We start from the raw sequence: 13,904 nt of genomic DNA, 5'->3' as shown, positions 1-13,904 counted from the left end.
ATGCACAGCTTCTTAGAAGTGTGTGTCATTGCAGCCTCTAATTTAGTTTTCTATTACTATATAAGACTCCTCATCTATATTATAAAGCAGCATTATCCAATTTTCTTAATAAACTTTTAAAATATTTCTTAAGAATTAAGGTAAATTCTTACCCCTTGACATTTTTCCCTGATTATTTTTCCTTCTACCTCCCACTGAGGTCGTCCATCTATTGAAAGAAACAATTCACAGTTAAAAGCAACTGAAGTGAGAAAGCATACAAACAAAACTAATGCATGTAGTAGTATCACATTTATTGGAAAAGATAATCTTTGTCACTGACTTCGATTATGAAAATAAAATACATACCCATGAATAAGAAAGATTCTGGGCTGCCTAGGTTAGCAGGCCCCACAGAGTTCATTCTACCCTTCTACCCAAGTGATGTTTGAAAGCATCCCTACCAAGTGATAGCCAACTTCTGCTTGTGCACTTCAAGTGATGGGACACCACTCCCTCACCAAGTAATCCATTACATCTCTGGAAGGTAACTGCTGCTAGAAAGTTCCTCATGATAGACAAAAATCTGTCTTTCTGTGATCCAAACACTAGTCTAAGTACTATTACCTGCAACTACTAAAACAAAACAAAACAAACTTTAGTGCTTCCCTATGAGCTAATAGTTCAGACGCTTGAATATTTGCCTGTCTCTGTTCTGCTCGTGGCTGTTCTATACCTATTGTACAATATTGAGCCTTTCCGGTCACTCTTCTCTGAATGCTTTTCTCTGAACATGCTCCTCCTATATGATCATCTTCTTCCAAAAGAAACAGGCCCAGGACTGAACAGCCCAGGTGAAAAGTGACCAAGCTCAGTAGTAGGTAATTGAGGCTGTGTGAAGATGCTTTTGTTAATGACAGCCGGGCAGAAGCACCAAACTGATTCACACGGTGTGCCCAAAAGTGTCCCTCAGACTGTCACATCTCTACCACCAAGTTCCCACACTGCACACCCATGTAGCTGGGGTTGCTTCCCTCCCCTCCCCCCGAATCTTGCCATGTTAATTTATCCTGTAGGGAGACTTCATTTTACTGAATCACTTGACTTGCCAAGCTCTTTTTAGACAATGATGGTCTTGTAAAATATTTGCTAGGCTTGAGGCCAGCAGATGGCATAATGACTATGTTGCTGGACTCCTACATGGCTAATTTGAGTCCCAGACATGGTAGCTTGAAACTCACACCGGACGCATGTGCATGCATGCCCAAGATCCCAGGAGGAAAATGGAGAACAGATTGCGACGTGGCCATCCCCTTGGGAGGTTATCTCTCACTTTCCCTCTTATTGCCTCTGTCTCTGTCTTCCCTGCCATCCCCTTGGGAGGTTATCTCTCACTTTCCCTCTTATTGCCTCTGTCTCTGTCTTCCCTGCCATCCCCTTGGGAGGTTATCTCTCACTTTCCCTCTTATTGCCTCTGTCTCTGTCTTCCCTGCCCCACCCAGAGCACACATGCCCTAAGGCAAAAAACCTCTTTAAAAAAGAAAATTGCTAGGCTTTCCAGATCTGTGTCACCTGATGATTTGGTTAGCACATTTTCTGTCTCTTCATCCCAAGTGAACTATCCGCTTGGAGAAAGTCTCAACTACTACTAAAGTTTTCACTCTAGACTGGTGTACAACTATTCCAAAGCATTCACTTTGTGCCATGGGTATTCATCCAGTGACTAAAGTCTAAAAGTATTTTCACAATTCATATGACTTTTTTTTATCTGGTCTGTGAAGGTATCAGGAGAGACTTCATCAAATGCCTTCCAAGTTATGGCTGTCATTTTCCAGTCCAATAACTAGGTAACAACTACCCATACAACACAACAGACACAGGCTCTATCTACTTAGAATTACTGCTCAGTTAAGTAATCATTAGCAGGATCCCTATGTGTCAAATACTCTGGGTTACAGAGATAATTGAGACAGGATACCCTCCCTTCACCCTGTGAATGAAAAGCAAACACAAACAGTTCATTATAATAAACTGTGATGGGTACAATGACTAATAAAAGATGCACTCTGGGGATGAACCAAGAACACAGAGGACAGGATTTCTAACCTAATTTTAGAATAGGGGAATGAGACAAGGCAGGCCTCCCATCTTAAATGGAGACCTAAGTACAAAGTGGAATTCACGATGTGGGAGAAGGGTAGTGTCAGCATGAAGAGAGAGTGTGAGCAAAGACAAGATGGTAAGGGAAACAGCAGTTAGTGTAATGGCTATGTCGCTGGACTCCCACGTAGTCGACCGCGGTTCGCGTCCCGGACCCGGTGGCTTAAAACTCACGCTGGGCGCGTGTGCGTGCGTGCCCAAGATCCCGAGAGGAGAATGGAGGAGAAGGGATTGTGGCGTGGCCATCCCCCCTGGGGGGTGATTTCTTGCGTTCTGTCTCTCTGTCTCTGTCTGTCTGGCGAGCGCATGCGCCCTATAGCGAAAACCTCTCTAAAAAAAAAAAAAAATAGACAAGATGGTAAGAAAACCCATTTGCTAGGGAACTAAACGGTGGTATGTAGGTGGTATACAAAATAACAGGCGAGGTGCATGCACATACACACTATAATAAATTTTTAAAAACCTGATTTTATATTTTTAAAAATTTTGAGAAATTTTTGCAATAGGTCCCATGTGCTCGCCAGAGATAGAAAGCGAGAAATCATCTCCTTAGGGGATGGCCATACCACAACCCCTTTTCCTCTATTCTCCTCTTGGGATTTTGGGTATGCACACACATAAGCTCAGTTTGAGTTTTAAGCCATCAGGTCCGGGACTTGAACCGTGGTCAACTACATAGGAGTCCAGCGACTCAACCATTATGTTATTTGCTCATCTAAAAATATTTATACTTTATGTATCCGTTCTGTCTCTCTGTCTCTGTCTGTCTGGCGAGCGCATGCGCCCTATAGCGAAAACCTCTCTAAAAAAAAAAAAAATAGACAAGATGGTAAGAAAACCCATTTGCTAGGGAACTAAAAGCTGCTATGTAGGTGGTATACAAAATAACAGGCGAGGTGCATGCACATACACACTATAATAAATTTTTAAAAACCTGATTTTATATTTTTAAAAATTTTGAGAAATTTTTGCAATAGGTCCCATGTGCTCGCCAGAGATAGAAAGCGAGAAATCATCTCCTTAGGGGATGGCCATACCACAACCCCTTTTCCTCTATTCTCCTCTTGGGATTTTGGGTATGCACACACATAAGCTCAGTTTGAGTTTTAAGCCATCAGGTCCGGGACTTGAACCGTGGTCAACTACATAGGAGTCCAGCGACTCAACCATTATGTTATTTGCTCATCTAAAAATATTTATACTTTATGTATCAGCGGTATGTTTATGTAGCAATATCCAGCAGGTACTTTAAACTAGAAGCTTAAGAGGAAAAAAGACGTGGCCAAAAAAGAAAGATTTGGAAGCTAATTAAAGGAGAACTATAACAAAAAAGAAAAACCTTAGAAAACACCTTTATGAGCCATAGGAGGCAAGATGGGAGGTGAATGGGGGGCCCAGTCATAGTACTGTGGACTGGATGTTGCTGCTCAGCAAGAGGCCCAGAGTCAATTCCTGGCCCACCCGCCTTAAAAGCCAGACACACACCTCTTGAATCAGCTACTCCTGAGGCTGAGACAGTATTGCAAGATAGTAAGATGCTGTCTATAACACCACACAAATATGCACAAAGACAAAGACAAAGATAAAGATACACACACACAAACACACAAAGACTAACAGGAATAAAGATGCCTAAGAACTAGGTAAGTATAATCACAAGAAAGCCAAAGAAAAAAGATGTCAAGAAGGAAAATGAGGGCCAGTTCCATAGTCTTGTGGTTAAAGAAGTGGATTCTGTGTGGACAGCTATGGTTTTTTTTTTTTTTTTTTTTTTTTGAGAGGTTTTTGCTAACGGGTGTGTGCACTCGCCAGAAACACAGAGAGAGACAGAGAGATAGAAAGCGAGAAATCACCCCCCAGGGGGGATGGCCATGCCGCAATCCCTTCTCCTCCATTCTCCTCTTGGGATCTTGGGCACGCACGCACACGTGCCCGGCATGAGTTTAAGCCACCGGGTCCGGAACTCGAATCGTGGTCGACTACGTGGGAGTCCAGCGACAAAGCCATTATGCTAACTGCTGGTCCCAAAGACAGCTATGGTTTGAATCCCCACTCCAGAGGCTTGAAAGATATGTTGGGAGCATGTGCATGCATGTAAATCCAAAATCCCAACACGATGGATAAATGGAGAAGGGACTATGGTGTTATCCCATTGTAGAGTGTGTTCTCTCTCTCCTTCTCTCTCTCTCTCGAGACTGCATGCACCCTGTGGCAATTAAAAAAAGAAGAAAGGAGAATGGGTAGCTGGCTGTCAAATGGATTTATAAGAGGCTATGATGCCAACAGAGTTAGACAATGGATAAAAAATTAACAGGAATGACCAGCAGATGGCATAATGGTTATGTTACTGGACTCTCACATTGTCAACTGCAGTTTGAGTCCTGGGCCCAGAGGCTTAAACTCACATTGGGCACCTGTGTGTGCATGTGCCCAAGATCCTGAGAGGAGAATGGAGAAGGAATTGCAGAGTGGCCATCCCCTTGCGGGGCGATTTCTTACTTTCTGTCTCTGTCTTTCCAGGGAGTGCAAGCACTCTGTAGCAAAAATCTCTCTTTAAAAAATAAAAAGGGACCAAAAGATGATGAAATGGTTACGTTGCTGGATTCCCACAGAGTCAACCACGGTTTGAGTCCCGGACCTGGAGGCTTGAAAGTCACAATGGACACGTGTATGTGCATGCACCCAGGATCCTGAGAGAAGAATAGAGAAGGGACTTCTCTGAGGCCATCCCCCCTGGGGGTGATTTCTTGATTTCTCTCTCTCTGTCTCTCCAGCAAGTTCATGTGCCCTATAGCAAAAATCTCTTAAAAAAAAAAAAAGGTAAAAAAAATAGAGACCCTTACTTTTTTGGAAGGTTAGATGCTAAATGAGAGAGAAATAGACTAACAGCTTAAAGAGATTACAGAGTCAAAGGACTGTCTTTTTTTTTAAAGAGTCTTGAGGATGAGAGCATTTGAACATAATTAGTAGCAAAAGGTATTGAAATTACAATAGGCTTATGATGGGGACAATGTACAGGCTAAATTTAAGTATTTAAAGAGATAAAAGGATTAAAACAAATGAGATAAGCAGTTAAATGAAAATAAAACCTTAAGAAACCAAAATAAGTGAAAAGAAGAAAAATACAGAAGACAGTGAAACAGAAAATGAAGACACGACTGAATGAAATGAGGAAGCAAAGAACTCTGTAAAGAGCAGTTAAACCAAGAAGGGGGGCCAGCAAGTGGCATAGTGGTTAAGGCGCTGGACTTCCACATGGTTGACTGTGGTTCAAGTCCCAGATCTGGCCACTGGAAACTCAAATCAGACGTGCACCTAGAATCCCAGGAAGAAAGTAGAGGAGAAGGCAATGCAGTGTGGCCATCCTCCTCAGGGGTGATTTCTCCCTTTCTGTCTCTCTGTCTTTCTCCTTCTCTCCAGCAAGCACATGTGGCCTAATGATAAAAGGCGCCAGATCCCACTTGACTAACAATGTGGTTCGAATACCAGCCCTGGTAGCCTAAAAAGTATGCCAGGTAATTGTACATGTGTCCCCACAATCCTGATAAGATGGAGAGATAAAGGACAAGGGATTATGTGGCGTGATAACATGCCATTGGGGGATGCTTTTCCCTTTCCCTCTCTCTCCTTCTGTCTTTCTCTGCCATGTGCACACATCCTTTGGCAATTAAAAAAATCTAAAAAGGAAGGGATAAAATCAAACACTCTGAGGGTTCTTCTGTTTCTTTTTTTTTTAAAGAGTTGTTTTATTGTATTTATTTATTATTATTATTTAACTTGCTATAGTCATCAGAGAGAGACAGGAGAGAGAGACAGGAGAGAGAGAGAGGGAAAAGGGGAAAGCAAGCCACCAGGTCCAGAATTTGAACCATGGTTGTCCATATGGGGAGTCCTGCACCCTCACCACCACACCACCTGTTGGCCCCCATATTTCTTTTTTTTTTTTTTTAAATTGAGATATTGGGCCAGCATATGGAATGGAGGTTAAGGTAGCTGGATCCCACATGGCCCACTGCATGGTTCAAGTCTCAGACCTGGTGGCTTGAGACGTGTGCGTGCATGCCCAAGATCCTGAGGAGGAGAATGAAGGAGAAGGGACTGTGGCATGGCCCACCCTTTCAGGGGTAATTTTTCACTCTCTCTCTCTTTTTCTCTCTACAGCGAGCACACATGCCTTGTAGCATAAACTGAAAAACAAAACAAAAAAAGAAATATAATTAGCACACTATAAAACTTACACTTTTTTGTTTTAGAGAGAGATTTTTGCTATAGGGCTTATGTGCTTACTGGGGAGACAGAAAGCGAGAAATCACTCCCTAGTGGGGAGAGCTACACCACAATCCCTTCTATTCCATTCTCATCTTGGGATCTTGGGAATGCATGCATGCACACACGCCCAGTTTGAGTTTAAGTTGCCAGCTTCGAGACATAAACTGTGGTTGACTAGTAGGCATCCAGTGACTTGTAATCATTACACCATCTGCTGGTCCCTAAAACCGATACTTTTAGGGCTGGTCTTAAAGGCCTAGCGGTTAATAGAGCCAGATCCTAATTAGCTGACCACACAGTTCAAATTCTGGCTTCTATGGCTTAAAAAACATGTCAACCACATATGTGTGCATGCCCAAAATCCAAAATGGAGAGAGAAGAGATTGTGGCATAACCATGTCCTACTACTTTCTCTCTCTTCCTCTGTCTTTCTCTGGTAAGCTCACATGCTCTCTGGCTTATAATCCTTTTTAAAGAATGTAGCTAAAAGGTTTTTAGTATATTCACAACAATTGTATAATCATCACCACTAACCCCAGAACATTTCTATCACCCCAAAAAGAAACCCTGCACCCATTAGTAGTTATGCCCCACTGATGCCTCGCTCTAGCCCCTGGCAACCATAATCTTTCTTTCTCCATGTTTGCTTATTCTAGACATTTTATATAAATGGAACCATGCAATATGGAAACTTCTATGCTAGTTTCTTTCACTTAGCATATTTTCAAGGTTTATTCATGTGATAGCATACACCAGTACTTCTTCATATTTATAGCAGAATAATATTCTACTGTATAACTATATCACATTTTGTTCACCCATTTAACAGTTAGTGAGCATCTGTACTATTACTATTTAATACATGTTTGGTTTATAATAAAATTTAGTGTAAAAGTGATTCCTGTAGCTTTAGAAAAACTGTATTTTGTGTTTAATATTACTGAAACATCTAAATAATTTATTTCATTCTTTTGTCCCTTAGTTTGAAGTTAATCAACTCATACATTATTTACCTTGTCCTTTTTCAAGAAAAATTATTTTAGATTCTGGAAGAAAATTAGATCCAGTCACAATCATTTCATGACCTCCATTTACAGAACAACTGTTGATGCTGTACTTCTCAATATGAGGAAGTTCCTGAGCAGACCGCTGGGCTGTTTTTTTCAAAAAGTTGAGAAAACAAAGTATTAGTTTAGTATCTTTAATACATAAATGACAAACTCAAGTTTACAAAATGAAAATAATGAAAAGTAAATTTCAGAATTAATTCCTTTGGACTTTAAAAATTCAAAACAAGGATAACAATACTAACAACACCCAATAAAATAACTAAGTTTTTTAGAAAACAAAATAGATATATAAGATTTAGGTAATTTTTTTAAAGATTTATTGAATTTTATTTATTATTATTCTTCAGTTTGACCAGAGAGAGACAGAGAGAGTGCGAGGAGAGTGAGAAAGCAAGCCGCCAGGTCCAGGACTCAAACCATGGTCAGCCATGTGGGAGTCCAGCACCTAAACCACCATGCCACCCCCCCCCCACCCCAAAAATTTGGTTTTTTTTTTTTTTTTTTTTTTTTTTGAGAGATTTTCACTGTAGGGCACGTGCGCTCGCCAGACAGGCAGAGAGAGACATAGAGACAGAAAGGAGAAATCACCCCCCAGGGGGGATGGTCACGCCGCAATCCCTTCTCCTCCATTCTCCTCTCGGGATCTTGGGCACGCACGCACACGCGCCCGGCGTGAGTTTTAAGCCACCGGGTCCGGGACACGAACCACGGTCGACTACGTGGGAGTCCAGCGACATAGCCATTACGCTAACTGCTGGTTCCCAAGATTTAGGTTATTTGAAAATTATTTTTTTAGACTATGACTATAAAGAAACTTGCTAATAAAAAGAATATTAATGTCTTCAACTTTATATTAAATCCAACATAATTACCTAGTACCTTTTCACTGTTTAGCTTAAATCTTTAATATATTTCTTTAATATGACCTCCTTTTAAAATTAATATAACTATATATAATTAATATACATAATTATAAAAGCACATAATATCAAAGATTATAATAATATTACTCACAATTCAGAAAAACAAGTCTCTAAAGAACTACTATATGCTAGGGACGAAAAGTGACATGGCGGTTAAGGTGGTTTGATTCCACATGGCCAACCAAGTAGTTCAAGTTCTGGACTCGGTGGTTTGCAAAACACACCAGGTGGCGCCAGCAGGTGGTGGGGTGGTTAAGGCACTGGACTCCCACAGGCAACTATGTTTTGAGTCTTGGACCTGGCAGCTTAAAACTCATGCCAGGTACATGTGCAAGTGTATCCAAAATCTTGAGAAAAGAATGAAGGAGTAGGGACTGCGGTAGGGCATCCCCCATGAGGGGTGATTTCTTGCTTTTGTCTCTGTCTCTCTGGTGAGCACACACACCCTACAGCAAAAAAAAAAAAAAAAAAAAGGAAGAAAGAAAAGACAAGACAACACACTAGGAGTGTGTGGGCATGCATGCCCAAACTTCCCAACTCTCTAAAAAGAACTACTATAGGATAAACATCAAGTAACCTTTTTATCAAGAAAACATCTAGGGACCAGCAGTTAGCGTAATGGCTATGTCACTGGACTCCCATGTAGACAACCACGGTTCAAGTCCTGGACCCGGTGGCTTAAACTCACACCAGGCATATGTGCATGTGTGCCCAAGATCCGGAGAGGAGAATGGAGGAGAAGGGATTGCGGCGTGGCCATCCCCCCTGGGGAGTGATTCCTTGCTTTCGGTCTCTCTAGTGAGTGCAGAAAACACCTAGATCGGGCCAGCAGAAGGTATGCTGATTAAAGCAGTGGGCCCCCTCATGGTGACCACGGCTGGAGTCCCCAACCTGTGGCTAGAAAATCACACTAGGTATGTGTGCATGCATGCCCAAAAGAAATACCAGGAAGAGAATGGAAAAGAAAGGACTGTAGTGTGGCCATCCCCCATGGGAAATGATTTCTCACAACCCTCCTCCTTCTCTCTCTGGTGAGTGCACATGCTCTATGGCAAAAACTTTAAAAAAAAAAAAAAGAGGGAAGAAGAAAAAAATACCTAGATCATGGCTGCAACATCAGGCTTCTGTTTTGTACAGTTTTCTAAATAAATAAATAACTGAAACATACATGAAGTACAAATTTCAATACTGAATTTTTTTAAGGTAGTAATGTTTCTATAGTAATTATACACATTTTTGTGCCTTCTCAGGTATTTGGAACATAATCTTTTTTTTTTTTTTTTAATCTTTTGAGAGAGCACGTGTGCTCACTGGAAAGACAAAGACAGAAAGCGAGAAATCACCCTCCAGGGGGATGGCCACGCTGCAATCCCTTCTCCTCCATTCTCCTCTTGGGATCTTGGGCACGCACGCACACGTGCCCAGCGTGAGTTTAAGCCACTGGGTCCGGGACTCAAACCGCAGAAAACTACAAGAGAGTTCAGCAATATAGCCATTACGCCAACTACTAGTCCCTGTTTCTAAGTATTTTTAATGGAAACTGATCATCAAAATACTTAAAAGTGATGGCAAAAATATGGTCAACAGAGTCAGTACAGCCACACTAAAAACTGCACGTTAAAAATACTATTTTTGAAGAATATTTAATGATACAGAAAAATGTCCATGATAGTATAATAAGTAAGAGTAGCCCAAGCCCTGTGCAGTGGGAACCAGATCCCTCATGGCTGATCACAGTTCAAATCCAGGCTTCTGTGGCTTGAAAAATATACTACGTGAGCTGACTGATGCCACATGGCTAACTTTGTGGTTCAAGTCACGGACTTGTCGGCTTGAGAAACACACCAGGTACATATGTGTGAGTTCTCCAAATTTTGAGAAGAAAATGAAGGAGACGAGACTATGGTGTGACCATTTCCCAGGGGCGGGGAGGTGAGGATTGCTTTCTCTATCTCTATCTCTCTCTCTTTCTCTTTCTTCTCCTACACCCGCAAATACACATGCCAAAACTGAAAAAAATAAAATAAAATAATAAGAAAAACATTTAAAAAAAAAAAAAAAGCCATGCCTGCTGCTGTGCATGCCTTCTTCAAAGTTGTGGTGGGATGAAGAAATGGAGAAAAAAGAACTAATGCATGACTACGCTTTCTCTTACACCATACCGCCTGCTGGCCCTAGTACCATGGTCAAATTAAAAAAAAAAAAAAAAGAAAAAATAATTATATACATACATGTGTATATAATCCCAAATCAAGAAGAAAACACTAAGAGAAATAAAATTGTATAATATATTCAAGAGTCTTTAAAACAATCTGTGTTCTAGGCACTGCTCAGTTACCAATTTCACCAACAAGCAAATAACCTTAGGTGAAGACTTTAGATACTTGCGTCTTGTTTTTTCTCCAATACAAAATTAAAGCATGGAATCAGAACATTGTAAGTCTTTCAGTCATACAGCTAAACCAGTCCAAGATTCACAGTTCTCAAGGGCTTGAGTAGCTCTCAACTTTTAGGGCCTTTTTTCTTATCTTTCCTTGTAAATTGGAAGAAAAATGACATTTAGTTTCTTGGGGCCAGTCAGTGGCATGGTGGTTAGGGCGCTGGACTCTCCTATGTGACAGACTGGGGTTAGAGTCCCAAACCTGAGGGCTCACTTTCTCACCCTTCCTCCTCCTCTGGTGAATGCATGGTACCCTATAGAAAATTCAGTAATAATAACAAATAAAATTAAATAAATAATTTTTTAAAAATTCATTTTTCCCAAGGCTGGCAGGTGGTATGATGGCTAAGGTGCTGGACTCCCACATGGCCAACCATAATTCAAGTCCTGGACCTGGTGGTTTGCTTTCTTACTCTACCTTTCTCTCTGTCACTCTCTGGTCAAAATTGAAGATTAATAATAAATTAAATTAAAAATCTTAAAAAAATTCACTTCGTCCATCTATTGATGTAAATCATTTTATAGTTAACAAAACTACCCAAACCCTGTCTTACTTAGCTGAGGGGTAGCCTGCAGAGACAGGTATATTCTTTCTTTTTTTTTTTAGAGAGGTTTTTGCTATAGCGCATGTGCCCGCCAAGAGAGACACAGAGACAGAAAGCAAGAAATCCCCCCCCCCCGCCCCAGGGGGATGGCCACATTGCAATCCTTTCTCATCCATTCTCCTCTCAGAATCTTGGGCACGCACACACAAGCGCCTGGTGTGAGTTTAAGTTACTGGGTCCGGGACTTGAACCGCAGTCGACTATATGAGAGCCCAGCAACATAGTCATTACACCAACTGCTAGTCCCAAGACAGGTAGGTATCTTCTAATATCAAGACTGGCATCTTCATGAAACAAAGATGGCCAAATGACACTTAAAAGCATCAGAATCACAGCTTCATGATTTGGTCCTCAGATGCCATCCAGGATACCTTCCTCATATCCAGGTAAGAAAACTGGTCAAGAGAGCTTCTGTACAGTCACATAGCTACCTAGAGTCAACCTATAATGAGACGCTCTTTTCTAATTCTAAGATCAGTACTTTTCCTACCTAAGCATATTAGGTCATTTCCATATGAAAAAATCAAACCAGTAACAAAATTCCAAGTCTCAGTTAATACTTTTTTTTTAATTGCCAAAGGGTACATGAACTCGCCAAAGAGAGAAGGAGAGAGAAGAGGCAGGCATAGTCACAGCACTTAACTACTATTTAATGACATTTGTCCCTCAGTTTATACTTTAGATGCTCACGTTATATTATAAACAAAACACAAACTATTATAAACAAAATTTTAGAACATCATTTCAAATTCACTTACAGCACTCAACAGGAATAGAAGCTATCTGGAGAGAAAGAACTTTTCCATTGGACTGTGGGATGTGTACACGAAAAACAAGCCGTACTCGAGTATTCTTTCTGCCAATATCAGTTTCTCCTTTTCGAAGTTCTATATCTGAATTGCGGAGTTTCAAAATACCTGCACAGTCAATGCTAGGGGGAAAGATATAAACATTGTTTACTAATTGCTGATAATCAGTCATTTTAAATAACTACGTTAATATAAGAAATTTATCAGAGAAAAACTACCCAAAATCAGATCCAAAAAGAAAGATATGTATAATTACTATTTTGTGTTATTTCAAATAAGGGACTTGAAATATTTTTGTACGATAAAAGAGCAATTTTAAGTATGGTAGATTGCCTGCAACAATGGCTGTCAATAATTCCTCCCCATTCCTGTACTAGTATGCTTCTCTTCTTGCCCATATGAGATGCAGTACCTCTATCTCTTCTTGAGAGTTGGCCTATAGCTTGCTTCAACGATTAAGACTGTGGTCAAGGGGCCAGCAGGTGGCATGGTGGTTAAGGCACTGTATTCCCACATAGCCAATCAAGAGTCTTGAGTTACCATCTTAAGAAATCCAATTGACATAAGGGAGAGAAAGACTCAGACAATCCCTAAGCACTCCAATCATCCGAGACATTCTGGATGTTCAACCCTAACTGAGCTGTCACTGAACCTAGGTGCATGAATGACACCAGCCAATACTATGTGAATGGACCAGCTAAGCCTAGTCAAACCAAAGAATCAAATAAGAAAAATAATAAATTATTACTATAAGCCCCTCAATTCTGTGGCTCTTTGTTATACAGAATTTGATAACTGAAACATAAGGTAAAAAGATTCTTAATTCTATGCACAGATGAAGAAAGACTCACCTGCAAAACTGCAAATAAGTTATCAACAGCAGATTTATAATTTTATAATAATGTGTTTATTAATAAATGCAATTCAGGGGACCAGCAGGTGACATGGTGGTTAAGGTGCAGGACGCTCCCACATGGCTGACCACAATTCAAGTCCTAGACCTGGAGGCTTGCTTTCTCTCTCTCTCTTTTTGGTCAAATTAAAATAAATGAATGAATAAATCAAATTAAATAAAATAATTTTTTTTTGGAGAGGTTTTTGCTATAGGGCACGTGTATTCACCAGACAGACAGAGAGAGACAGAGAGACAAAAAGCAAGAAATCACCCCCCAGGGGGGATGGCCACGCTGCAATCCCTTCTCCTCCGTTCTCCTCTTAGGATCTTGGGCACGCACGCACACGCGTCCGGCATGAGTTTTAAGCCACTGGGTCCGGGACATGAACTGTGGTCGACTACATGGGAGTCCAGCGACATAGCCATTACGCTAATTGCTGGCCTCCAATAAATTAATTCTTTAAAAAAATTAAAAAATAAAATAAAAGCAATCCATTAGGCTAAGATTCCTGCATTACTTTATTTTTTTGGAGGTTTTTGCTATAGGGCGCATGCACTTGCCACAAAGACAGAGAAAGACAAAGAGACAGCGAGAAATCACCCCTCCCCAGGGGGATGGCCACTTCGCACCCCTTCTCCCTTCTCCTCTCAGGATCCTGGGCATATCCTGGGCATAGACACACTCGCACCCAGCATGAGTTTAAGCCACCAGGTCCAGGACTTGAACCATGGTTGACTACATGGGAGTCCAGCG

General features: G+C 41.0%; 1 protein-coding gene across 3 annotated transcripts in view; it reads right to left on the bottom strand.

Annotated features, from left to right (window-relative positions):
- NFATC3 (nuclear factor of activated T cells 3) overlaps positions 1-13,904 on the bottom strand; it is a gene marked incomplete at its 5' end in the record, with an annotated part of 124,705 nt that overhangs the window by 42,783 nt on the left and 68,018 nt on the right. For all 3 annotated transcript variants that reach the window (XM_027775086.1, XM_014591008.2, XM_014591009.2), the window contains 3 exon segments: positions 153-208; positions 7,422-7,562; positions 12,205-12,377. In XM_027775086.1, the coding sequence (XP_027630887.1) occupies positions 153-208; positions 7,422-7,562; positions 12,205-12,377 (370 nt within the window).

The sequence above is a fragment of the Tupaia chinensis genome, unplaced genomic scaffold, assembly GCF_000334495.1.
Source record: "Tupaia chinensis unplaced genomic scaffold, TupChi_1.0 Scaffold000523_1, whole genome shotgun sequence".
NCBI classification, from domain to species: Eukaryota; Metazoa; Chordata; class Mammalia; order Scandentia; family Tupaiidae; genus Tupaia; species Tupaia belangeri.
This window is presented reverse-complemented; position numbering and strand designations above follow the sequence as displayed.